This window comes from Ammospiza caudacuta, chromosome 4 (genome assembly GCF_027887145.1).
Source record: "Ammospiza caudacuta isolate bAmmCau1 chromosome 4, bAmmCau1.pri, whole genome shotgun sequence".
Taxonomy (NCBI): domain Eukaryota; kingdom Metazoa; phylum Chordata; class Aves; order Passeriformes; family Passerellidae; genus Ammospiza; species Ammospiza caudacuta.
The window spans coordinates 25277151-25304520 of record NC_080596.1 but is presented as its reverse complement, the minus strand read 5'-3'; the positions used below and the strand labels follow the sequence as shown (position 1 = coordinate 25304520).

Sequence of the window (27370 nt, the reverse complement as noted above, 5' to 3'; positions counted from 1 at the left end):
TGGCACGCCATGATGCCATCCTGGCATGTTTGGGTCCGCCCAAGCCCGACTGCAGGAGGCACATTCTGCCCCTCTGGACCAGAGCCCAGGATTTAAAGACAAATTATCTTAACATGCACAAAATAAGCATTGCAGCCAGACAGCCATTTTTCCCTCCCATTAGCAGAGTGGTGGCAAATAAAATAAAACCCCTTAAAAGGAGCTGAACTGAAAAAAATGCATAAGACTGTACGAAAATTCAGAAGTGGTCCTACAGTGACAACATAAGAATCACATTTCAATTATCCTGATCCCTGTGAATGGCAAATTCTTCATTTCATAGGTGTTAGGCACTACATGTGAAGCCACAGAGGAAGTAAACACTTTGGTTTGGAAGAAACTGAGAGGAGGAGAGCTGCTGAGGGCTCTCTTGGCCTTCAAAAAGCAGCCTTATGCTCAATCTTAAAATGCCTCCACAAAAGGGAGGTATGCTGGCTCTGTCCCAGTCCCACTGCCGAGCACAGGGTCCTTATCCTCCCAGCGTGCCTGTGCCCATAGCCCTGGGGGTATCCCTGCAGCCCTTCCTCAGAAGCCAGTGCAGGCTCCCAGAGGTTTTTCAGCCTGAAGGACTGTGCCTGTGGGCTGTACCCACCTCACTGCTGCTGTGCTCTGTGGCACTGCCAGACTGGCTGGTTCCCACCAGGCCATCCCAGACCTCTGGTGTGGCAAGTGGGACACAAAGGCAGCTTCTCCTCAGCTCCTGACCTCTGCTCCATGCTGTGCCAGGGGCAGAAACCTGCAAAGGAGACAGACAGACAAAGCATCAGAGAGGGGAGGCCAGGGGCCAGCCTTCTCTGAGCTGGGTCAAAGCCCATGCCAGGAGAGACACAAGATGCATTTCCTTGCCAGGAGAGACACAAGCTGCATTTCCTTGCCACCACAACTGCCAGACGAGCACTGTGGCAGTCAGAGATCCAGGTGTCCGTCGGTGGGCTCAGTGTGTCAAGGCTGGCTGAGCTCACTGCCCAAACCCTGGCAGGGCATGGTGGTGACTCCTGCATTCTCAGACCGTGAGCCTGAGCAGCTTCTTTGGAAGGTGATGAATTTGCAGGAAGGGCAGCTGTGAGGTGAATAAAATCCATCACAGACCTCGGCATGGCTTCCAGCCTCTGCCAAAGGCAGGCTGAGCTCAGGACTCCTGCAGAAGTCAGGGATGAGGCTGACAAATGCTCTCGGTGGCTGCACAGCTCTGAGACAGCTGATGCTCACCTTTGCTTTGCAAAGATAGGGACACTTTGCCAAAAATGTCAGGAAACTGAGACTTGCATTAGTGCTTAATCACTCCAGGTATAGGTGACAACTTTCCAAAGAAACTCTGCATTTAAGACCAGGACTGACCAAGGCCATGCATGTGCCCCTTTGGGAAGTGTGGTTTTCCAGCTTCCATTTCTAATCCAAAACCCATTATGCTAGAAATATTATTATTTTATCCATGTTGGGGGTGGAGGTGCTCCAAATTTTGCATTAAGAAAATGCAAATGATTTTCACCATAATTTCCCTTATTTCCACCCTTTTGTGGATGCACACAAAAATATCAGTATTCCTAATCTCAGAACGTTCTCTGCCTTTTTTAGGATGAGAATAAACCACTGCTTTTCTCCAGGAAATTTCCCAGCTTACTCTCCCATGGCCTGCCATAAAACAAGGCAGGGAGGCTGTGCCCCCACCTTCCTCCGTCCCGATGCCCGAGCCTCACGGCGGCCAGCACGGGATGACGCTCCCGCCAAGAGCTGGGGATCAGGGAGTGTAATCTTCCAGGTGGCCACTAGATGGGAACGAAAGCAGCGCTAGGAACGCCACAGGACGCCGAACCTGTCAGGAACACCAGCTGATAGACAGATTTTTTTCCTCGTCTGTTTGATACGAATTCACTGAAACAAAACAACCTGGCCGAGTTGGGAAAAACCAAGTTTTGACCAGTGATGAAGCAGCTGGAATGAAATACCCAAGCTCAGTTATCACAGCAGAAAGGAAATCTAAATCAATAGGTGAATGTGCTGGGAGAAGAAACAACCCTGAAACTGATTACTAGATTGATTTGTGATATTTACCCTTCCCCCTTTAAATGCTCCACTCCTCCTGCTGAGCATTCCCAGGGGCTGGAGGAGCTGACCCCCAGTGAGCTCCATGTGTCTGGGAGGTCACAGGTGCTCTGATTTTGTGATGTACTGAGTCCTGGTTCCTCCAGACTTGGCTTCTATATCCTTTTTGCTGTCAAAACCCTCACCATCCTTTCTTGCTCTCACTGCAACTCTATTCTCTGATTTTCTGTCCTCTTATTACAACTCCTCATTCAGGTTTCCATTGTCCCCCTCTCAGCAGTGATCTGAAGGCTTATTCCCCTGTTGTTGTGTGAATCTGGATATCCACTCCCATCAGCCAGTTTTCTTTCCTAAATTAGCCTCCATTTCCCTGTACCGCACAAATGCCAGCAGCTCTGGGAGAGGCAACTGAACTGATGTCTCTTCCTCTTCATGTGGCTTTTCGAACTTCCTCAGCTTCCCATTATAATGAAGGCCATCAATAACAAGCCCAACAAACCAGACCAGAAAGAGCCACTGTCACAGGACCATTGGGAACAAATATCCATGGACAAACGGGGGTTCCAAATTCTGCCTGGTGTCTGTTCACTACCGTATCTCATTTCCTAAATTCTAGCTGAATTTTCAAGAGGCTGAAGCCCTCTGGTGACAGGGTCAGAAGGATCAGACTAGCAGCCATCAGGGTAGGGCACAGAGATTTCTCAATATTTTTTGATCAGCTTTCTTAATCTCCAAGTTTGCTGGGAAATCTTTTAATCATATAGGATGGGATTATATCATGGGAGTGTTGGGGTAATTTAGGTTTGGCACTGGCTTTATTAAAATAATGATGTCTATTTGTGCAAGACTAAAGTTCTACATTTACTGATGAAACACCTTCCATCTATCCTTCCTTACGTCCGTCCTTTCTTCCCTTCTCCCATCCGTTCATTGGTCTATCCACCCATCCTTTCTTCAGTGCAGACACAAAGGATGACTGCCACTGACCCGGGTCAGATATGCGATGAGTACATGACCCGTGAGTCTTCCCAGCCCACTTAAGCTCCTCTCTCCTCCCTGAGCCCCATCCCTGCCCTTCTCACGAGCAGCCCCGGGACGAGGTGCCAGATGCGCTGTGCAATCCCAGGCTTGCCTCAGCGAGGGCAAGGACCATTTGTCCGAGCGCCCCCCGCCTGTGTGATGTAAGCGGGACACTCAGCGAGGCTTCCTGAGCTCCGCGGCTGACGCACTCCCAGGAGAGCCGCTGCGGGATTGCCCAAGCCGGCAGGCACGCCAGGGCAGCAGCCTTGGAGGCAGCAGGCTCGGCTCTGGAGCTGAGCACAGCTCTGCCCCGTGGGCTGCAGCTGCAGAGAGCCCTGCAGGGGGGCTTTGGAACGCTCGAGCAGCCAGAGACACCGTGCCAATGGCAGTTCCACCTCTGGTGCCTCGGCACGGCACAGGCACTGCACGCGTTTGTCCCTCAAGAAGTGATGAGGTGGTGGGCGGCTTACGTTGCTGTGAGGACTCACACTCTGATCTCTGCAGTTCTGTGGTTGGTGGCTGCTTTTGGAAAGGTCTTTCCTCTAATGCTCTCTTAAAACAAGTCAGCCATGTGGTGACCAGGGGAAGCAACACCAGTGACATCTGCACAAAGCCAGAGCATTTTGGAGGGTTTACAGTGAGCCTTCACACGAGCACAATCCTTCCACAGGACACCAGGAAGGAGTTGCTGCTGTTGCTTTCTAGGTCAGACAGCCCCAGGCCTGAAAACAAGCATCAGCTGGCATTTGCCTGAATTGCAAGAGGCTGGAATGAGTTTCAGATAAAACATACAGTCTTGTGGGCAGGAATCCCAGGGCAGGGTTACAAAGAGGGCAAATCTGGGATGAGACAGGTTTGAAAAGGATGGGAGATGTCAAATGGAGCCCCCCTGCAGCTATGGGAGCTGCGGTTGCTCAGTCTTCCAGAGAGCTGCCAGAACAAATGTCCTGGGCAGAAACCCTGCACAGTGACTTGCTGGTGACCCTGAGGACAGGCTGATGGCCACCTGTCACCCACCTGTGTGATGATAGGTCATCAGCTGGGTTTCTCCAGCACCAGCCTCTAGTCCCTTTCCACCCTCCCACACTCCCTGTGCTGTGAATTAGTTTGTCACAGGCAGGGAAAAACTGGCCTGGCCTGTAATACTCATGCAGCAGGCAAAGCCATTGTGTCAGGAAGGCTTTGGCAGGGCCACCCGGGAGACACACCACGGGTGCTCTCACTGCAGGAAAGAGGCAGCCAAAGGTGACTCTGACAGTGGGTGGTGCAGGTGAGGAAGAGCTGCACCAGAGGGACAGAGGTGGTGCCAGCAGAAACCATGGAAAGAATGAGGGAGGCTCATTCTCAGAGGCAAATTATTTGGGGTGTGTCCCCAGGACCCGGCTGTGTGGTTGCTGGACCGGCAATCTCCGTCCAGCCAGCACAAGCTGTTGAGATGGCAAGCAGGTATGTGGCCCTAAGTTCTGCAGTTTCTCAATCATGTGCAGGAGTGAGAAAAACACAGGTACTGGAAGGGCTGCTAGGGGCTGGGAGTCGGATGAACAATAGGATAGGTGGAGAAAGCCCAAGCCAGATCAGGACAGTCAGCTGAAAGTCATGACAGATAAAAAACTCCAAACAAATCCTACACAGGCCTGAAATTAACCGAAAGGTTGGTGGTTCGAGCCCACCCAGCCACTTGTCGGTTCGAGCCACTTGTCGAGCCACTTGTCGGTTTCTTGGCTGTTTAAATAACCTGGAAAGGCCCGGGGTGGCCTTGGACAGCCCGTGCTTCAAAGGACGAGAAGAGGCTTCAGGTTTTTTTTTCTCGGTCTCGGTGTTTATTAGTTGTTTATCTAAAAGATTTTCTCTCGGCCCGACAGAGGTCTGCACAGCAGCCAGCCATGAGCACACTGCGAGCCCCCGGGGCGGTCACCTATCTTTATACTCAAAATTACGTATACAATATTTATCAATTTTCCCCAATACCTTTTACCCTTATTAACCAGTGCACTTTTAGTAATAACCAATCCCAAAGTGCCAACATCACCACAGAAGATGGAGGCCAAGAAGAAGAAGAAGAAGGACAGGACATGCCCCAATTCCTCCATCTTACTTCTTTAGACCCCCCTGTACAGAAATCCTAAACCCTGTGTCTTACACTCTAATTAACTTATCCCTTCACCATTTACCCCAGTGAAATCCTCCCATCCTCATACAGGTGTCGTCTCCCGTGCAGGATCAGAGTCCAGCCACCAGACACTTCTGTCAATATTCCAGGACTCCCGAGCCCCCCAAGGGCGGTCTCGGTCACTCTGCACATCAGTCCTGAGGTGATGAGATCCCACATCACTGCTCCTGTTAGATGTGTCTGACGAAAGTATAGGGCACAATAAATGCCAGGCTGCTGCTGTTACTGCACTTGTAACCTTCTGCAAGAGCAGCAAGGGGTGTGTGGGTTTGAGAAAGATTGATTTGCAGCTCCAGGGGCTGCTCAGGTCCCCTTCTGGGATTCTCCTGCCAAGCGGAGCAGAGGAGCAAAAAGGTCAGTGTTTGGGGGCCAGGCCTCTGGGCTGAGCCTCTCCAGGAGTCCAGGAAAAGTTTCTGGAGGATCAACAGGGACAGGCCAGAGTAGTTCACAGGCAGGCAGGGAAGCCTCAAGGGGAAAGGATGTGTCACCACATATCCTAACTGGGTCACAGCAAGAATGGAAGGAGGCTCCAAGAATCGATTTTTGCCGCATCTTCCCACTGGGAAAGGCTGTGTAACAACGAGGCTGTGGCTGGGATTGCCATTAGCTGTCACCAGTTAGGCAGTAGAACAGGTTCCTGTGTCACAACTGGATTACAGGAGAAGGAGAGAGGAAGTGAAAAGCTGAAGGGCAGCTAATGAGGGCCCTGTGAGTTAACCCAGTTAACCGGGAATGACCAACAATCCTCTTCTAGTTCAATGCTGAGGGTCTAGAAGGAGCAGGGAAAACTTTGCACAAACCAAACTCATCTTAACCACTGACTGACCTGGACTGGGCTGGGCCAAGACAGCCCTGTAGCACCACCAACAATGAGCACTTAGGTCACCTCAGGAGGTGGCAGAAGGTAGCCACAGGCTACCTGCACAGACCCAGCAGGGCGAGCATAATCCCTACAGGATAACCCACTGTTGCATAAACCAAGGGATCACCCATCTCACACCCACCAAAACAGCCTGCCCGGATGTCTGGCAGTGACCAGGAATGATGTAAAGGTTGGGCTTTTTCTCACATCTTCTGAAAGTGTGAGAAGGGATGGGATTAGCAGGGATGATTCAGGTGCTGCAGGAATCCTTCCTGTTCACAGAGAGCCAACACCTAGGGTTCTTCAGCTAAACCTCAGCAGGCTACTTGATTACTGTTTTAGGCCAACAAAATATTTATGGCCAAACTCAAAAATTTTCCTTGCCCTGCTCCAAGCTGTACAATGGATGCTGTGGCAGAAACTCTATGGAGAGGACTTATGCTGGTTCCAAAGCAGGTGTCCTGCTGTAGCTACACTCACACCCTGAGCTGCCACATGTTCATGTGCTCAGCTACAGAGGCTTATCAGCTTGTGCTACTGTGCTACTCATCAGGCTTGTGCCTCCCTGCTGAAATCCAAAATGCAGACAGCACACCCTTCCTGAGGGTATGGATGAGACAAGATCCCTGCTGCTGTCATGCAGTCCATGTTGGATATGCTGCACTAGGAGCTGTCCTCTGAGACTTCCTACAGCTGTGCCAGTTAAAACTATCCATTGGAACTAAGGTGAATTGACACAATCATTAATAGCACTGTGGTTTCTCTCTCCAAGAATAACTGCTGAGGCCTCTAAGACACTGCTCAGTCAAGCCACGCTGGGTTTCACTCTGACATCACAGGGTCCAAGCATTAATCCAGCATTGCCAAACCCACCAAATAACCCATCTCCCCAGGAGCCACATCACTGTGTCTGTTAAACCTCTCCAGGGATGGGGCCTCCACCACTGCCCTGTGCAGTCTCTGCCAGGACTGGACAGCTCTTAGAGAGAAGAAATTTACCCCAATATCCAATCACTACCTCCCCAGGCAGAGCTTGGAGAGGTACTGATTGGATATTGGGGTAAATCAGTACCTCCCCAGGCCATTTTCTTTTGTCCTGTCCCTGTTCCCTGGAAACAGATCCCCTGACCCACCCCTGCTGCCAGGGAGTTGTGGAGAGATGGAAGGTTCCCTCCAGAGCCTCCTTTTCTCCAGGCTTAGCTCCCCCAGCTCCTTCAGCTGCTCTTCCCCAGAAGTGTGCTCCAGACCCTTCCCCACCTCCCTTCCCTGGATATGCTCCAGGCTCTCAATATCCTTCCTTTCATGGGGATTTGTTGATGAAGATATGGAACAGGACCGGTCCCAGGACTGAGCCCTGGGGAACATGCCCAGCAAGGGTCAGCCAGCTAGAAGTAACTCCATCCACCACCACTCGCTGGAATCAGCAGACATTTTGGCTTTGTCTAGAAGTTTTATTTCAAGGAATACAATTGCTTTGAGTATATTCACAAGAATAAATATAAAATTCTTCTCTCCAGAGCAAGAAGATGAGTTTTTATAAAAATATATCTCTATCCCAAAGAACCACCTAGGTGGGATTCCCTTTAGGAAATATTTAATAAAAAAATAAAACACTGAACATAAAATGCTTGACCTATGCTTATTGAATCACCAAACAATTGAAATTTTTTAAAGGTTATAAATATTGTAAATATTATTAACAAAAATAACATTTAAATAGACGTGTAGGTGGTGAGTCCATCCAGATGAACTGAACACTGCAGGAAGCCACAGCTTCTCCTATAGGGCACCAACTTCCTTGTATTCACTGGCGTTTGTCTGTCTCCTCTTGCTGCGGTACCTGGAGTAGAAGACAGAAATGTCAGTTCTGGAAAGCCAGTTGCTTTTGGGGAGTGATGGGGAGTAGGGGCAAAGGAAAAAAGCTGTACCAGCTCCTCACATTTGTTTAAAATCTCTAGCAGCTGGGCTCTCTCTGTCTGTGCTCATTTCCAGGTCTGACTTCACTTAAATGCAGTCTCCTTTCTCAACTCTTCACTGACAATTCCGCATCTGCATTAAAGTCTTCCTGCTGGTACTAGGCTTGTCTTTGAGAAATCCTGCTGGTTACCATCTAGCTGCCTACCAGATCTGGGAAGCTGAGCTCTCCTTCTGGACTTGTTCCATCTCCTCAGCTCTCTGACAAATGCTTACCATTAGTTTTTAGGCTGGAGAAGGATTCTTGCTGCTTTGGATCTGTTCATGGAGAAGAGTATTGTCCCCCATAGTAAAGCTGATAAGATAGTGCTCATGATGTCACACTCACAATAACCTACCAGATCAACAAATCAGCTAATAGAAATTCAACTGCTCTTCTGCCCCTGATGTCTGAGGGAATGGCATTACCAATGAAAGAACTAGAATTTCCCTACTCCCTGTCTGCTCTCTCCTTGAGCTCAACACACCCTCTAAGCCAGATAGGAACCAGCCTACAGAGCCCCAGAGTGAGGGTGAACAGGCACTGGGAGTGCTGCTGCCTGGCCTGCAGCCTGGCCTGTGCCACACTGCCAGCACGCTGCCTGCCCTGAGCGCCTCAGGCGCAGCTGAGCAGGGCTGTGTGTGCAACTGCCCAGAGAGTGAGCTGCTCCAGGCTACACGGGGGGCTCAGAGGATGCCTGCCACCCCCAGCTAGCCAGCCTCCTGAGCCACCAGGAGCACAAGTCTCACCTTCTGCAGACGTAGTAGGCGGCGAGGGAGAGGGCACCGAGGAAGAGCAGGACCACGATGACGGTCAGCGCCACGTACTCCTTGCTGAGGGGCTGCTGCACCAGCTCCGAGTGCACGCAGCGCACCCCTGAGAAACCCACGTCACACCTGAGGGGACAGAGGCATAGTCACACATGTGGCACAGGAGTTACACCTCAGCAGCTCACAGAGCATCCCAGGTTGCTGGCCAGCTGTTTCCTCAGGGACCAAACACTTAAACTGATGTAACTCAAGGCCACGTGGCCCTAGAGACGACTGCAAATTGTTCAGGTAAATGAGCAATACCCCTAAAAATGCCTAAAGCATCTTTATTTCATAGGTTGGATCAAAGGAGAGACCTTGGTGCTGTGCCTGAGCTCTGGATCTCATACTAGTATAAATACAAATGGACAGGGAAGCACATCAGAAAGAATGTCCCAAGTCTAAGCTGGGTTGGTCACTAATTTCAGGTGTCTGAGACTCTCACAGAGATCACTGGAGGCAGCACATGTGCTTAACACTGCTTTAAATGCAGCTGAGCATTACAGACGTGGTGCTCCTCTTCACTTTCTTGTGAGCATTTAATACTTGGCTGGATTGCTGTTTCAGCTAAGTGTCAATGGCAGCCAGAGCAAAGTCCACCTCAAAGCCCACCCCAGGGAGACCTGCAGGATGAGTGGGGCCTGTCCATACCTGCAGTAGTGCTCATCCAAGTCCATGATGTACACACACTGCCCATGGAAGCAGTAGTCCTTCATTTCAGGCTTGCATCTTGTTATCCCAACTTGGGCCACACGTGGGCTGTTCTCTGTCTGGACTGCAAAGATATTTTGTTAGCGCCTCAGGATGTGGGCAATGCTGCTCAGAGAAAAATGACTCCCAAGGGCACCTCAGTGAGGCTGCCAGCCCAAGGAAGATGGGAACCAAAGGCCTGGTATTTACACAGAGCTGTGAAGTACTTACTGAGTGCTGTTGTGCAGTTCTCCATTTCACCAGGCCCACATAACGGGATCACTGTTGTGCCCAGGACTGCTTGCAATAGGTAACCTAAAAGACAATAAAAACAACAGTCAAAACTAGATGCATTTTGAGTTAATTGTTTAAGCTGCTGTAGTAATTAATGCAAGAAGAACAGAAGCTTCTCATCATGGTAGGAAAGACCTGTAGTTGAAAGCTGAAAAACTACAGGTCTGAGTGATGTGCTGCCTACATTATATAAAGCAGCCGAAAGAAACATCTCTTAAATGCAAACTTATAAGGCAGAACAAAAAGATTCAACAGAAACCTGGTGTCTGTGACCACCTCTCGCCCACACTGTGAGTGAAACTGGGCAGGAACAGGCTTGGAGAGATTATGGGGAGAGGCAGGAATTAGGCCATTTGATGATTGTGTTAGGTTTCTGACTGGTCTGGCATGCCACCTGTGCAAGGGCAATAGCCAGGCTTCCACAATTAGGCATGACAGTCCAGCACTCATCACAGGAGGAGTCCTTTTGCTGATCAAAATCAAGATATCCTTGACTCACAACAGCCCACAGGAAGAGAATTTCCTAGGAATCTGCAAGTCAGTGCAGCTGGTGACTCAGCACACCAGGTCAGTGCTGAGCCAGGCTCAGCACCCCACCACTGGCTTCAGAGACCACAAACTGCTCCGGGTAGGCTTAACACAAAAGCTGCTCTTTACCAGCAAATAACTTGCTCAGCCCTCTCCTTGCTGAAGACAGCTGAAGGGCTGGACAGTTCCTGCACTGACACTCCTTTGCAAGTTCCTTGCTGAAAGGCCCGCTTGCAAAGCCACTAACATGAGATACCAAACACTCCTCATCTGCCCATGGGCTTGGAGAGGTTACTGACCACTTTATGACCCTGGGCCACTGTTACCTAGCAGAACACCAGAAGAAACAGGCACAGCTTTCAGCTATTCCAGTAGTTAAATAAACATTTGCAAGCAGGATTGGAAAGCCAGCCCAGGTGCCTGTAGTTTTACAGTGAGTCCATGAGGAATAGTGAATGTCTGACCCGGCTGGCCATGAAATCCACCTGGCTAAAACTCCTGCTGTGGTCACAAATTAACCTGCTCATGAACTGCTTAGTCATCAGCCCCATTCCACGGAAGTCTGTAATTTGTGTCTTTGGGCTGTTTGCCTCTATTAACTTGTCAGGTCATGCATGTCTAATGGAGGGAGTGTGCCTCCATAATTTCCCGATCATTCTAATTCAACTCCAGTTATTAGAAAGTGTCATTACATCTCAGGGTTAAATCTAGCAGTGGTAATTTATGGGTTTCCGGCACCTCATCTACTTCTGGGTGATAGGTAGGCTTCCTTTATCCTTCATTCCAGCTACACACCAAAGCAGCAGGAATATCTAAGAGGGATGGGGCTTCTTCCTGTGTTTGCATTTTTAAAAACATCATTCCGCCTTCTTACCTCCCTCTGCAAAGTTAATAAACCAGATTTCCACCAAGCTCTAGAAGAAAGAACAAAGCCCAGGTCCCTCAGAGCCAGAGCAACAGTAACAGGTCCATGATGCCAGCACCTATACCAGCTGGAGACTCCTATGCCTACTGGCATGACTCAGCAGGACCTGCCTTTCCCTCCAATGGGGCAGGACATGCAAGTTTACTTTCAGGGTGGGATTTTCTTTTTTTAAGTAGCAGTGTGCTCGGAGTAGATTGCCTCAGCAGCAGCAGTTTAACATTTCTGTGAGGCCCATCTGAGTTGCTAAAACATAAGTTCAAGTGTGTGAAAGGAGAGTCACCAGCTATCAGACAGGCAGCCCAGGGATGTGGGGTCCCAAAAGATGCTGGAAAAAGATTTAGCGAGCCAGTTCTTCTTCCCAGGGACTAGGGGGACATTTGAGGAGTGCTCCATGGACTAAGCTGCTCCCTTGTAAGGGAGGAGCTATGGTACAAGACAGCAGTGTCCGACTAAGGACACATCATGTCACAGAAAGAATTAAGGACAGAAATGAAAAAAAGTCAAGGCTACACCTGCCAGAGGTATCTGAGATACCCACTTGTCAAGCAGATGGATTAAGCCAGCTGAGGATCTCATGCAGCCTACACATTTCTGTCACAGTTTGCTCACTTCCTTGACCTGGGCATAACCCCAGCATCTGCTTTTTAAGCTGGAGTTCTCAGTTGGAGACTTAGCAGAACCTGGCTTTCATATCTAAGAAAACTCCAACCAAAAGATCCATGGAAGAGACAGGTTAGTTCTCCTCTTGGCTCCAGAAAGGAGCATGGCTTTCCAGTTAAAGGCTACAACTCAGACATCTATGGGGCACAAATTAAAAATAACCTCCTCCTCCAACACTGCCCAAGGGCTTTCCCAGTCCCAGCCATGTGCAGGTGCCTCCTTCACCTGACTGCAGACTCCAGGGCCGGAAAGGCTGGACTGCAGGTGTGGATATTTGCTGACACCCAGCAGTATTTGCTGCTTTTGGGCAAAGTTCTTCCTGTTCTGCACTGCTCTGTTTTGCCCTTTCCCCCGTGCACATATTTCCCCTCTGACATCACCGGGAGGATAAGGGATCCGCACACAGCACTGGCAAAGGAGAGCCTTTCCCAGGATATTTATCAGATGATGCATACTAAACACAGCACCTGGGAGAGGTTATATTTTTATTCCTTCACTGTTCATTAAGTAAACACAGGGTACAAGATAAGAGTAATTAGGTGGTGGATTTTCATCTGTGTCTTGCAGTAATGTGAGTGTTACAAGTTGTATTCCTACATCATAATCCCATCCAGCTTCACAGGTATTCCTGCAAGGTTCACACTGACAGCACTCACTGGAACAGGAATAATGCTGCTGCTTACTTGTCCTTCCATGAGGGAAGAAAGGAAAATAAGGGCCAGTGACCAAATGCCTTCACTTCCTGCAACCTCCATCAGAGATTACCTACAAGGCTTAATCATCAGTTTGCCCACTGTGAGCCAGCTGTAGTTTCCAGTGGCAGGATGACTGCTAAGGATGAAGGATGCACAGGCAAGATACACTCAACTGAGGACTGCTCTGTGGAGGATTTACACTTGGGGAACTGTCAAGTTTCTGAGAGCTCAATCATTATTTGAGTTGCCTTTGTCTGTCACTGAGATTGCCAGTCCTGTACTAATTCACCTGAATGGTGCTACCTCCCATTTGGCATCTCTATGGTCTCTCTGCCACAGCAGCAGCACCTATACCCTCCCCATGGGCTGCACTTCCAAAGCAGAGGTGCCCAGGCGACACACACCTGAAAGATCTCAGCCCTTTTTAACTGCAAAGACAGACCAAGCTGCATCCCTACCACTTGATTTTGGACATCCAGGGGATGTCTTAACTGTCTTCTGTCTTCTTAGGGCAAACTAAGCGGGAACATGGAAGCTACCCAGTCTGTCCCACTGGCTTTGTGAGCATCCCTACTACCACTGTTTAATTCCAGAGCCACAGACTCACAGCTGTGGATGTCCAGGATCAGGTCACAGCAGCTCTAAGGCAGCCCTGGAAACACCAGTCTATCATGGGAAGACTGGTGCTCCAAAACTGCTACAGGCCCAGAGGATCATCTTCAGCATCGTGCCAGGACTTACCCTTGGGCAGAGATAATGCAGTCATGTGCACCCCATCATCCCAGTAGTGCTCCCATCCCTCTGGAGACCTGCACACCACTGATCTTACTCAGGTGCTGCCCCTGTGCCTCAGCCACACTGCTTCCCAACTCCTGCATGGGGGTGAGGTCCCTATGCCACAAAAGCAGCAATCCCTTATGACTTTCAGCCAGACACATCGGCCACTAACACTTGCCCCATCCTCAGATGCAGCAGTCTTTATGCTGAGCCAGTTTGCTGAGAGCCAGAAGAATGTGACACAGGAAAACATAAGGACAGCAGGTCCTGGAACTGTCCAGTGAGTCCGAGGTCCAACTCCTGCCTTCCCCTCTGAGTGGGCATTACAGGGAGCACAAGGGGATCAGTGCCGAGGCTCCTGCAACAAGTCCCACAAAAGGCAGGTCCCCAGCTTGTCCCCACCATCACCACATCCACATGTGGCTGGCATAGCACCGTGTCCCCTTAGGAGTGAGAGACATCTCTATCTCACCACTCCCTTGCTGCTGTCTCCAAGCCCACAATAGCCAGGAAATGAACCTGGCAAGGAGACTGTCACTTCAGTAGGGCTTCAGCCATTCAGCAGGGAACCTCCTCCAGTCTGGCATAACACCAGTTCCAGTCTTCCCAGAAGCATCAAGTTCTGCTTACAGTCCTGCCCTGGGAGGGGAAGGCAGTAAAGTGCTCATAGCAGTTGTTATGATGGCACCTAGCTATGACTAACCCATCCCTTACTATTAGATGTTGTGCCTGCCCCGGAAACAAAGAAATTCATATATAGATCCATGAAGACATACCAGTTCCTACCAGTGTCATTTTTGTGCAAAGCACGGCTGACTCACAGACTACAAGACGTTTAGCCTGCTGTCCTGACAAGTGAGATGCTGTGCAGCACCCGCTCCATCAATTGTTATGGAAAGACCCAGCTAAGAGGAAAGACACAAGCTCATACTGCAGTGGGCTCAGAAGGTGAGGAAAACATCTGTCCCAAAAGAGAAGTGTTGAGAACTGAGTTTGTCCATCAACTATGACCTCGAGCCCAACATCCTGAATGCAAGAACATGCTTTGTTATTAAAGCAAGGTGTGAGTGTGCCAGGTCTCAGGACCTGCTGCCCACAGAGCTCAAGTTGCCCAGCAGGGTCAGCTCTCAGCAGTCATCACCTGTCACTGCCAGCACCCCATGAAGGTGTGTGACAAGGATCAGCTCTTGCATCACAGCACACCCAGGCCCCAGGACTCTTGATGCTCTAAGGATACACGTGTTCACTTAAGACTTTCAGGTAGCTTATGTCATACAATGGAGTAACACACTCACAGCGAGGAGGTGGAGAAGTGTCAAGCAGAAGGAGGCCACAACCTGTTTTGTTATGATCAGGAAGTCTCTGCTGCTGTGAGGATTCACCCACTGAACTCACCCAGAGCATGGCCCGGGAGAAGGCAGCAGGACCAGGTTACAAACAGGACAGGTTAAGGTGAAAGGGAAAAGACTGCACTGAGAGCAGAGCTGGTGAGAAGGGAAAGAATGTCCACCTTCACTCAGTCACAGGACACACCTGGGCATCGCATAAGCAACAAAACATCCTGTAAGAACACACCACAAAGTGTGCTGTGTGCTCCACTCCTCAGCTCATACAATCCACCCGGGTACACCTGTCAGTGCCCGGGACTTCATCTCGGAGAGAAACCCATCAGCCTCACCTGAAGGCAACCTGAACGTTATGTTCTGACGCAGATATTCCAGCAGCCAGAGAATGCCCCAGGACGCAGCACCCGATGCCCTCCCAGCCCTTGCCCGCGGGAACGGGGACCTCGCCGCTTACCGAGGAAGAGCAGCAGGCTGCGGGCCCACAGGCAGCCGGCGTCCATCGCCCTCGGTGCCCGGGGAGCAGAGGAGGCGGCAGGAAAGGAGGCGGCAGGAAAGGAGGCGGCGGCGGCAGGAGCGGCGCAGCGGTGTGCAATCGCCCGACCGGCCGGCAGCAGTTTTATGTGCCCACGCAGAGGCGGGGCCCGGCGGCTCGGCTCGGCCTCGGCGCTTCCTGCCCCCCGCCCCCGGCCGCCCCCTGCTCTGCCCGCGGGCCGTGCCCCGACAGTGGGCAGCGACAGCACCCCCGGCCCGGTTTGTCCCAGCCATTTGCCCGGAGCAGGGGGCAGCTCTGCCCACTCCAGCCGTCGGCTGGTGCCCGGGTACATTAGGTGTCCCTGGTTCCAGCAAGTAGCACTGCAAATAGTACCTGGGGCCGTAAAATTACCCGAGCCCTCTGAGCAGTCTAGCCCATGCGCTGACTTCCCGGGGCTGTGGATGCCTACGGCACAACCTCAGGACCGCTGCCTCTGCTTGCTTTCAAAGCATCCATCCACGTGATGTTCAATGGAAAGAGGCCCTGCAGACCCAGAGCCAGCTGCCCAGGTAGCCCCTGCCAGCACACAAGGGACCACTGGGCCATTGCATTGCCATGAACAGCACCTGTGCCTAAACCAAGGGTTGGGAAACACCCCAGGGTGGGCAGCTGGGAACTTGCTGGGCGAATCTCCCACCTCCTGGCATTTCTGAAGTGACCCTCAGCAGCTGCCAGGGAATCCTGGAGCTAGGGGCAGAAATGGCTTATTAGGTTACAGCACAGGTACCAGGAATGCCAGCACCTCACCTGGCACCTGGGCTGGCCACAATGGTCTTGAGCTCAGGGGATGTGTATGCCATGTTCCCCCTCAAGCCCCTGGCTCACCACAGCCCAGGCAGTTCCTGGAAGCAACATCTCTATCAGTTATAAGATCCTTGAAAGAGCAGCCAACAGCTACTTTTTAAAAAATTCCTTTCAAGCATCCTGTTGAAGCCCACGCACTCTGTTGCTATATTAGGCAAAACCTCATTCAGCAGTTACATCCCACCATCAGATGAGCGAGGGATCCCATCCACCAAATCCCTACTGCATGCATTTGCCTAAAATGTGAAGTGTGTTTCATCTCAACAAGCTGCTGAGAGCAATGATGGTTTACTCCTTTTCCTTTTAAAGGAGAAATCATCTTTCCCTGCCTTACCGCTCTCCATAAAGGCACATCGATACCCAGTTTATTGTGGCACTGATAAGCCTATCTCACATTGAAAGGAATCCGAGAATTGACACTGGGCTGCACTGCACCAGCTGGTAACTCAAGTGTCCCTAGTTTCTCTGTTTTATAAGCAGTTATTGATACTAGTATTGAAGAGAGGTAACTGTAGAAGATATACTGCAGATACTGCAGAATCCAGACATACTGGACACTGCAGAATTCCATATTTCACAACTCTGTGTTCAGAATGCAGTTCTAAGGAGTGAAGACATTCATTCAGGGGGTTGCAATAGATCTGGTACTAACTAATAATACTCCTTATTTTCGGATCATTTTCTTAGGTCTACAGTGGCATGGAGATGCTGAAGTGAAAAAAGGCAGTGTGTTGCTACAGAATTGTGTGTCAGCACCACTTATTAATTACCTAAGTGGTATGAGAGTTGGCAAGATAAAGTAATAAAGCTCAGTGTGAAAGTAGCATTTAGAAGGATGCCCTCCCCAGCAAGTGGTTCATGATACAGTTGGAATCTTTTTCTAAGTCCCCTTTTTTCCCCTCTAATGAGTCATGCCATGTAGATGGTGTCTTTTTTGATGCCGCATGACTGTTTTTGTTGCTTCCTTAATTTGTGCTGTTCCCCCTTATTAAGGATTTTATTGTCTGCTCTTTCAGGGATCATAATGAGTAAAGGAAGGAATTGCAATTATTAGCAACCTGTTTCTGTGTGTGGGCTTACAGATGTCTTAAAAAGCAGCATCACAAAAGAACTTCCACTTTATAATTAATTTTACCCTTAAATTCCTGCATGATTTATCCTCTGAAGGGCAACATTTAATTATAGTCCTGTACCGGTACCCAGATACCAAGTAACGCTGACACAATTGGAGCAATTCATTGGAATTTCCTCTTTCAGATCTGAATATGTGGAAAACAAGTATCACGGACACATCTTTGTCCCACCTTTCTGTAATGTGCTTTGTTTCACAGCGCCTGATTTCGCATCCAGCATCCCCGCGTGCGGCTTTCCCCTCCTCCACGTGGAGGATGCCTCCTGGGGTAAGGCTGGCACGCACCTTAAGAGCCAGTTTTCCAAGAGGCCTTGCAGCATCAATGGGGTCATTGTAAGGCAGGCTCGTTGCATCCCACAGGTGCCAGTAGGAGCGACAAGTCTGTGCAATGCTGGGAGGCAGCGCTGGTTGGGCAACAGAGCATCACGGGTGCATCGCCGCTGATGCTGGCCTCAATTCCTGCCGGGGTGAACTGCCACACCCAGGGCAAGGCACCCCAGGATCTGTGCCCTTTGGCACCCCACCAGTGTGGGGTGCATTCACCACCCCTGAATGCTTTGACATTTGGGGATTTTTTTCTTTACCAAGTGTAACAAGGATATGAGGAAGTACCTCAAGAATTTGTGCGAAAGAGTTGCTTGCTTTTATTACCTTGCACTGCCTTAATAACCACCTTTAAAAGAAATCTCTCTTTACAAAGTACAGAGGCTCAGCTGAAGTCCTTGTTTCAGCTTGTCTCAGTTCTTGCTATGTCTCAAGCATTCACCTCCCCCTCTGGGACAGAGCAGCAGATTCACAGCAGTGATCATTTCCCGGGTACTGACTGAGCGTTGTCTGTCAGTGTATCCATCAGTGATGAGGCACTGCGCTTTCTATGAACAACATGCCCTTTTTGATTTAAAGAGGAAAAAACACAGATGAAATGTATATTTTTCTGTGGTGACTCGCTGTAGAAGAATACATGTGTTCACAGCAATTTAAAATGTAAAAACTTTATCTGTGCGTTTTTACATACTTAAAACCATACATGGTGAGTGTCTGTACCACTTACTTTAGCTGCCTTCTGTAGGGTTTGTACCTGGTTTTATGCATTGCTGCTGTGGGCATGGATCTGCCTCGGTTTCATCTCCTGAAAACAAGACAAATTTGCAGAATCAACATATTTTCTTGCTAGAAAGTACTTTTGCAATGGAAAGAAAATCATTCCTAGCCTTGCACTGATGCACTCACCACTGTTCCACACAAAGTAACAAAGAGCAGCAATTTTGTAAATTCTTGGGAAAATCATCCAGAATTTTTCAAACAGCATGAGTGCACAAGTCAGTACATCTGTTAGCAGACTTACATAGAGCAAGCTTTCATTGCACAAAATGAGAGATGCTCAAGAAATACTCTCAGAAGGTCAGACATCAACTGGAATGCACTTCAATCTTGACAGCACTTTCATTTGAACTATACAAGGTTAATATAAAGTTCCCAAAGGGATATAAAAGGCAAGTAGATGTGCAATTGAAATCACTCTTCAGCGGTGAGCTTTGCAGTGCTGGGGGGAATGGTTGGACTCAGTGATCTTAGAGAGCCTTTCCAACCCAAAAGGTTCCATGATTTTGTGAAAATCATAAATGGTAAAAATCTCGAGACTCATGGGAACATGCCCTTAGGACAAATGCCCTAAGAAGGGAAAGTATTTTTAACTGGAATACGTAGACGCAACTGGCTGGAGGAAATGGAGTAGAGAAAAACCTTGAGCCAAATTACTCCGTTTAAAGGTCAGATTCAAATTTGCCGTGAATGCAAGGGATGAATTAAACAACCACTCTCTCCTATAAACTATGAGAGTTCAAATTCTGCACCCAGGGCTGAAAGTGGCCAATGCCTCTTCCTGTAAACACAGCACAAGGTCAAAGTTACCGGACAACTAAGATGTTGTGCTATTAAAAATAAAGAACAATTCCCCAAATTCACTGACTTCTTTACCAACTTCTTGGGTCAGCATTAACCAGCAATTTAAAAAAGAAAGGAAAAAAAACACCCAAGCAGCTAATTCTCATCCATCTCAGAAGATGGCATTGAAAAGGGAGACAGGTCTCCCAGTTCATGCTGCATTCCTCCCTAAAGGGCAGTTTTTAAAACTTCATTCTCCTGGCTTGTATGACTTTGCCATTACTCTCCCCTGGGCAAATCCTAAATGCCTCAACACATCTCACGGACAGCAAGAGCTTCTTAATGCTCAGCTGGTGATTTCCCTTTCCTAATTACAGCCCAGTGCTCCATGCTGAGTGATTTCTTAGCCTCTGAGGGGTTGAAGCCTTTCTAATTTGTGGAGTCTTTCCATGGTTTCTGCCTTTACTTGGTGATAAACAAACCCATGCCCTTGCTGAGAGTGGTATCAAGCCAAGTCCCCCCCATATCACTGTCCCTATATATATTAATTGTTTCTCCTTGTTTTGGCTGAACTGTTTACAACAATTACATAGAACAGAATAATAGAAGAACAAAGCCTGAAACAAAGGGGAGCAAGCAAGCTGGGAGAACACCAGCCCCTTACCCATGAGTCCTGTGTACTGTTCTGTCCATCAGCAGCTCTTTTGAGTTTATTAAGTCATCTCTTCCACAGAATTTCTTGTTCTCCAGGACAAGGATTAACCACTGAGAGGCAGAACACATGCAGAGGTGAAGACTGCCTTCTCTGACAAGTCACCATGTGCACACAGGGGAGCATCATTCATGCCTCTGATCAGTGGCCAGTAGAAATGAAATTCCTACATGGCAGGATGCCCCTGGTGGATGACCACATGGCCCACCCACCCGATGGCTCTGCCCAGAGACGGACATCCCCCTCAGGACAGTGAAATGATAGCAAGCCCACTGCAACAGGGAACTCACCAGCTGCTCTCAGGTTATCTGCACAGCAGTCTCTCCTAGCTGTGGGCTCTCCATCTCGACCTTCCATGCCTCTCCTGCACCTCCTATCAGGACAGCTGGTGCCAGCCTGGGGAAGACAAGAGGAAGACACTGTCAATGAGAAGCGCACACCTGCTGAAACACAGCACCAGCCTCTAAGGCCTGTGCTAAAGCCTGAGCAATATGTGCTGCACACACACCATAAGTAGAGACCCTGACTCTTCACTGCTCCATCTGGGAAGCCTGGCTGTCACAGGCCTCAGCTGCATTGGCTTCAATCCCTTTGGCAAGTTTATTTTGGCCCTTGATAAATATTTTGCTGTTAGACCTCAAGCATATATGAGCAGAGGAAGGGCTGACTAGCAGGCTGTTCCCTGCCTGCGCTGGGCCTGCTGAATCCAAAGCAGCACCGAGCTGTGACTCACCCCAGGCCCTGCTCCACCACTGGCACTTCAGCTGTCCACAGACTCCACGTTTTGGCTGCAGCACAGCAGTGACTGTCACCTGCACGCCAGCCATGCACACGGGAGCTGGGGCACCCTGGCAGAAGCAATGTGTCATTAAGGATGATGGAGTAAATAGCAATCCACCTGAAACCAGCTCAGCCAGCACATGTTCCAGAAACCAAATCTAGGAAAGAGCCACAGGTCTCTGGTGTATTTGTTTGGCCTGGTAACCAGCACTAAGCACTGTAGCAGATGCACTTATTGGAATTCCCCCATCCACTAGCATTATGGGACACTCCCACTACTGTTCTGATAATTACTGTTAATCATTACTGTTACTGAAGTGACAAAAAAAAAAAAAAAAAACAAAAAGGAAAAAAAAAAAAGGCTGTGAGGATCAGGCCTTTATTGTGCCGGCTGTTGTCATGCAGAGGTGATGAGACAATCTGCCCTAGGGAGCCCATAAACACAGGTGCCCAAATCATTGCTGTAGTCATGTTTCAAACTAGGACACTGTGGCCCCCAATGAAGATCTCCTACAACTCCAGCAAAAATAATCCCTCCAGCTCACATCAGCTGGGAGCCAGGCTGGATATTATGCTCTCTGCCTGCGGGCAGATGCAGGTAGAAGGGAAAGAAGCTGATCAGGAATACCTTGACATAGCAACACCCAACAAGACATTTCCATTCGGTGTTTTCCCTCACTGGGCTCAAACTGCTATAAAATCCATATTCTTTGATCTCCAATGAATTCAATACCACCAACTCTTGAGAGTCCAGGAGTCACATGGTATGTGGAAACCTCTGGGGTTTGGTTTGGGAATGACCAAGACTACGTGAAATCATCTAGTCACCCTCTCCTCCCATCAATGGTCTGAACATCATCTCAGGTATCCAAGTCTCCCTGGACACCGTTCCTAGGTTACACACAGAAGAAACGGATTAACCAACTGGGTACTGACTGGAAGCCACAGGGAAGGACTGTAGGCCTCTGTGGGGCTGAGAAGGGCAGGGAGAGCTCCTGCACAGGTGGAAACATCTGCCTACAGTGCTGATTTTTTCTCTCATTTATGCAGGTCAGGCTGCTGTCAGCTACCAGGAAAGGAGACAGACCCCAGTTCTCTGGTCAGAGCTGGCTGTTTTCCAACCTATCTCAAGAGTGCAGCCTGGATTCCTCCCACACCAAAAAGCAAAATAAAAGGTGTTCAGTGCCTGCATGTTTCTCTGCTCTCTCAGCAAGGAGCTCTGGGTTTGCCCAAAGGCCAAGTGGAGGCGAAGGCCCCAGCCCCAGGGAACTTGTCTGTCTCTCCATCCACGCGTACAGGGGGTGCTGGTTGTTTGAGGTGCAAGTAGGAGATAGGACAAGGCAGGAATCTGCCATGGGATGTCCTGGGGGGGAGGTGGCAGTGGTTGACTGTGCCACTTCCCACATAACTCCTTGATGTGGTATCTACACATCCACCCCCTCGTCCTCGTTCCTGCAGCTTAGTGTTATTTAAGAGAGGCAGGAGATTTCCTTTATGACACCGGGAGCGCATGCGTGTAAATCAAGTGGGACAGGACAAAGGCCAGGGCTGGGCTCAATTAGATCAGTGATGCTATTAAATTAGCAACAGCACTGAGCTATGGCTGGCAGTTCTTGATTGATTCTCCTGCAGGCAGGGTCTGTGTCCTTCAGAGAGGAAATGAAGGGCTAGGGAAGAAGGATGAATTGGCCAAGGCTGCCAACCACAAATTTGGTCTCTGAACCTCATTAAGCTTCTGAACAACAATAGTTCCTCTAGAGGATTTTCAACAGACATCCCTGAGAACCCCTTTTTTGTGAGGCTGCACATCAGATGCTCAGGATGAGACACTTTTGGCCTCTGAGTTGCAGCGTGCCTACAGCCGAGGTCACCCCCTCAAGCATCACACACTCCCTTTCCAGCTCCACACCCAGATTAAGCCTCCCTGTCTAAACCTCCAAATCCATCACACAAGCAGCCTGACATCAGCCTGAAGCCCATTAAGCCAGCACAGAAGGTCTGTCTCAGGTGAAACATGCCAGACCTGAGAGCCTGTCCAGAACACAGCTCTGCTCTTCTGTCTCCACCCTGCCTCCTCAACCCTTCCCCCTCGTTTTGTTCCCGTAACAGTCCCCTTTGTGAACCAGGAGAGAGATTTCCAGGAAGAGCTACAGTACACAAAGCTCATTACCCATCTTTCCAAAGCAGCCACTTTAAAGGGCGCACAGGTTAACTAAACTAAACCAGAGGTCTCTCTGCAAGCCCTTTCCCAGCATCTCACACTGCACCTTATGCAACGTGCTGTGCATTGCTGAGCATGTTTAATTACAGCACAGCAGCTTTGATGGCCGTGCCACACCATCGCAGCACCCGCTGCGCTGCTCATGTCAGAACTGCCTTTTACGCACGTCTGAGTAACAGTGGAGCCCCTGGGCAACGGCCTTCGATTGTTTACATGGCTCCCATAAACAGGATATCACCCATTTGTAAATATCCTGTCAGAAGCCCCTCAGCTGCTGATGCATGCCTGTCTGCAGCGAGTCTGCCTCTCTCCCCTATGGCTTCACTGGTAACGTTGCACAACCCCTACTGACCACGCATTGCCTCTCATGGTACATACCAGGACTTCTACCTCGTGGCTTCTACAAGTTGTTTGTAGAGCTGGTGCACTTGGAGAGCGCTTTCTGGGGAATTTTAAGTCAAAGGAATGATACATTACTGTTGGCATTATTTCCCACAGGCTTATGCTGTGTAGCTCTCACTCAGGTAGAGAAAGCCAGGAGTTACACTGGTGGAATGCTTGCTGCTACATTTTACCTCAAGGTAGGGGTTCTTTTTCTTTCATATAAACAATCCATTCCAGCTAAACAAAGAAAGTGACACACAGAGAAAAACCTAAATTTTCTTGTGAGTTTCTTCAGTGTTGCAAAATGGGTTTTTTTGATGGTCAATAATTAGATACCTGTCTCTAATCTGTAAATTTTCTGCAGTAAATCCAAATATAGCTTTCAAAAAGAATCATAACACCTAACTCTTTTGTTTTGGCAGTGCATCTCAGGACAGAACCTCCTAGCAGAGCTAGAGAGAAGCTCAAAGTTCCCTGTCAGTCAAATACTTTATTAAAAGCAAGGCACACCTCTCCTGGTTGGCTCATATTTGACAAACTGGGTAGCCAGCTCTGAGGGATGGAGGAATTGCTTTCATGCAGAGGGAAGCTCCAGCTTGGAAGAAAACAGAAGAGCAAGAACTACTTGAACTCTTGGTGTAGAAGCAGAAGCACCAAGTTTAGTCACCACTCATTCGCATGTGAACAACCCACTACTGGGAGTATGCTGATGCCAAGAAGTCTGACAGGACATCCCCAGCTACAAAAACAAGCACCTTGAAGAACTGTAACTCCAGGCTACAATCATGGTAGCATCAGATCAGATGCCAGCAAAGCATTCAGCTACTTCCCCCTGACTTTGGCTAAAAGGACAAGACTTTTAATGCTATGTCACAAGCCAGAAAAAACCAGAACCAGTCTCATTTCAGTCTGATTCCCAGCATAACCTCAGTGGCGTTCCCAAAACCTTCCCAGAGGGACACCATTTTCTTCTCTGCTCCTGTGAGTGGCACAGACTGCTCTGGTGACATCCCTACTGTCACCTGCAAATGTCAGGCCTGTGTTACACCCCTTTAACCCATCATTAGCACCACTGGGACAGCAACAGCCGCACCTGCAATAGACGTTCACTGGAAAGGAAATCATCAGGAACTGGTTTTATTTAAAACAAGGGGCAAAGGAAGCAATGTCAAGTCCTGACCCCACTTGTTCTAAGGTATATCACTTCATACTGCACTATGAACTCAGCTGGGATCCAGATTGCTTTGCAGATAGAGCAGGAGGAAGCTGTAACTTACACCCACTACAAGTGTACCTACAGCCAAGGAGCCAGATAACTAAATGCCCTTGGGGAGATATGAGAGGCATTTGAAGCATAAAGATTGCTTACCTTCCCCTCACCAGGTAGGCAGATAAACACAAATGCCTCTGTTCAATAGTGCCTGACAGTCTGATGCAAGCCCTCAAAAGCAAAGAAAATTAAGGCTTAGAGTAAAACATGGTGCAAGGATGTGCATCCCCAGTGACAGAACAGTCCCCATCATCTCCAAAATAAGCAGTTCCAGAGAAGTGCGCCAGTTGGCAGAGGTCGTGGGCCCAGCAAGTGTAGGAGAGCACAGGTTGGTGCTTGTGTGCAGGACAGGCAGCCTGTGTGTTCCACAAGGGCATTCCCAGTTTCCCAGGTGCTGCACTGTGCTCCGACTTTCAGTCACGTGGCTGCCAGGACACACACAGCTTACCACATGCTAAGGGAGGGTGGGAGCAATTGGCTTTACTGCTCCTGCCAAAAGCCTCTATTACTGTATGTTATGAAAGCTCTGGAGAGGCAAAACATTCCTAAAACCACTTTATTAAAATTAGTAACACCCGAAACTCCCCCCAGTTGTTTATGGATGGCAGGGCTGAAAGAGGCAAGGAGCAAAAGCAGAGGCAGAGAAGGCTCCGCTTTCTCTGTGGCGTGACAGGCCGAGGGAGGCTTTGGATCATTTCAGCTGGATAATTTCAGCTGGCTACTGCAACATTGTCTGCTTCCCCCAGAGGTCACACTGGGAGCAAAGCTGCATTTTCATCTACAGATGCAAAATGTTAGGTATGGACTAAGTGCTGGTTTACCATGCCCCAGCATCTCTGAACTACCTCCAAAGGCTGTAACACTTTCATCCCCGTGGCATCCTTGTAGTTATCTGGATATTTGTGTGATGGCAGCAGGGAGGCAAGCACAGGGTCTGCAACTTATCTAACACGTGCAGAGGTAGGGACTCCTACCTCTGTCCCTGTGCTCCACTCCTGCCCTTCTCATGGATCACTTCTTCTGTGGATGCTGAGCCAGAGCAGCACTGCTGCCTCCCAGGCTCCTCTTGCTGATGCTGCAGTCCTGATCCATACTGCAGAAGGCAAAGTTAAATGTGACCACAGAGAGAAATTCAGGTGTGGAAAACCATCAGGTCATTATATTCTCATGCCATGACTGCTGTCCCCTGGGTGTCCTTCCTCCAGGACAGGTCAGAACCTCTGCACGGCAGGCTCAGCCCAGCAATCCATGCTATTCCCTTTGCTCACCCTTAGCACTGGCTAAATCCGTGTTTGCTCCTACCTGGCGCCCAGCTAGCTTCTTGCTTTACAAGAGATAGGAACCACATTCAGTCCAGCCTCTGAACTAACAGGCCACCTGAAGCAGATCAAGCTGCTTTTGCACCATCTCACTCTTGGTGATATGTGGAAAGCTCTGCTTGTACTTCTCTGGCAGTGGCTTGCATTAAATCACATGGAAGTGTAATTTGTCTTATTTATATTAATTTTAATTTCTATCAATTATCATTTTTGCATTCTGCACAGGACCATAGACCCTAGGGGAATTTCAGTGTGGATAGGGCTGGACAAAAGCTCTGGTGCAGAATAAGAAGATTGAGCAGGCCCTGATCTGCACCTTTTGCATACGGACCTGCCCCCTGTGCCAGGGCAGAGCCCCCCACTCCAAACCTTCCATGGGCCACAGGAACGACAGGGCAGGGGGCACAGGGGCTCCAACTCTACCCCACAGTGGTGGGATTTGGGTTTCCCCGAGTTCTTTGAAGGACAACGGAATGCTTTCTGCAGGGCTTTCTGCATATGTACTGATCTGCATGAACCCAAGCTCTGGGTCAACAAAGATTATTCTTATGAGAAATAAAGACTAACTTGTTCAACATTACAGAAGCACCTGATATCTACTAGGGCAGAGCCTCAGCTCCTCATCAGCACAAGGTATGGTATGCACATTAAAGTCTGAGATTTTTTATCAGACACATAGAGAGCACTTCCGGTCAATATTTGACCATGCTTTTCCATGTCACCTGGACACTGATCACAGAAAATATCCTTTGGCATAATAGGAATTCAGCACACAGCTTAAGTGCTGAAGGAAGGATGTGCAAATAATGAAGCAATGCACAATCCTAAACAAATGTACTCCAATGTTTGGAAGACAAAGGGAACTAGTTTCCCATCTGTGTCATGTTTTCTTTCAATGCACATACACAGGACTACTTGTATTGACAGAAACAGTCTCACTTCAATTCACTGAAATTATGGACAATGCACAGTCCCCAGAAACCTCGTGGCAGACCAGGACTTGAAGAGGCTTTACCCAAAATGTGCCTATGTACACACACACACTGGGACCAAGTGCCCCTGAGTTTCCTCCCGCACCCAGGGTTTCTAACCTTCAAGTAGCATTCAGAGTACATGCTGTTACTGTTGTCTTACTGTTGTCATCTTGGCTTGTATCTCTCACCTTGTTCTTGATTATCATGGTGCTTCTCACTCAAGAAATCACCACAAACAAATAGGAATTTTTAAGAATCCCACAGCACTCAAAAGTCATAAACACCTAAATACCTGTAGACTGAAGGCAGTGCAAGTAGCCTGAGTCTGCACCCTCTGAAGGCAACAAATGCTTTATTACAGCCTGCAGCAGGGCTTGGAGTTAGGCCAGAACTGACTGGGAAAATCACAGAGCCCTACTTTATGATTGTCTTGAAAAGCCTTCAGTGGAGCCATTCCACCAGTACATTTCACAAATGCTTCATTGTTTAAAAAGGAATCAAACCAACCCTTACTAGGAATCACCTTTACAAACCTTTTGAAGTCCT

At 49.0% G+C, this 27370-nt stretch overlaps 1 protein-coding gene across 1 annotated transcript; it reads right to left on the bottom strand.

The window, feature by feature from the left end:
• Nucleotides 1-7613: 7613 nt before the first annotated feature.
• EREG (epiregulin) lies at nucleotides 7614-15383 on the bottom strand. Its single transcript, XM_058804194.1, has 5 exons — nucleotides 15267-15383; nucleotides 9819-9902; nucleotides 9549-9672; nucleotides 8838-8984; nucleotides 7614-7974 (listed from the first exon to the last, which is right to left on the bottom strand). The coding sequence occupies exons 1-5, from the start codon at nucleotides 15310-15312 to the stop codon at nucleotides 7914-7916; spliced, it is 462 nt and encodes a 153-aa protein (XP_058660177.1). The 5' UTR covers nucleotides 15313-15383; the 3' UTR covers nucleotides 7614-7913.
• Between the last annotated feature and the right edge of the window lie 11987 nt (nucleotides 15384-27370).

Coding starts and splice junctions, on each gene's coding strand:
- EREG (XM_058804194.1), bottom strand. CDS start 15,312: ATGGACGCCGGCTGCCTGTGGGCCCGCAGCCTGCTGCTCTTCCTCG. Junction 9,903..15,266: donor CAGCCTGCTGCTCTTCCTCG/GTAAGCGGCGAG, acceptor ATTGTCTTTTAG/GTTACCTATTGCAAGCAGTC. Junction 9,673..9,818: donor GAACTGCACAACAGCACTCA/GTAAGTACTTCA, acceptor ATATCTTTGCAG/TCCAGACAGAGAACAGCCCA.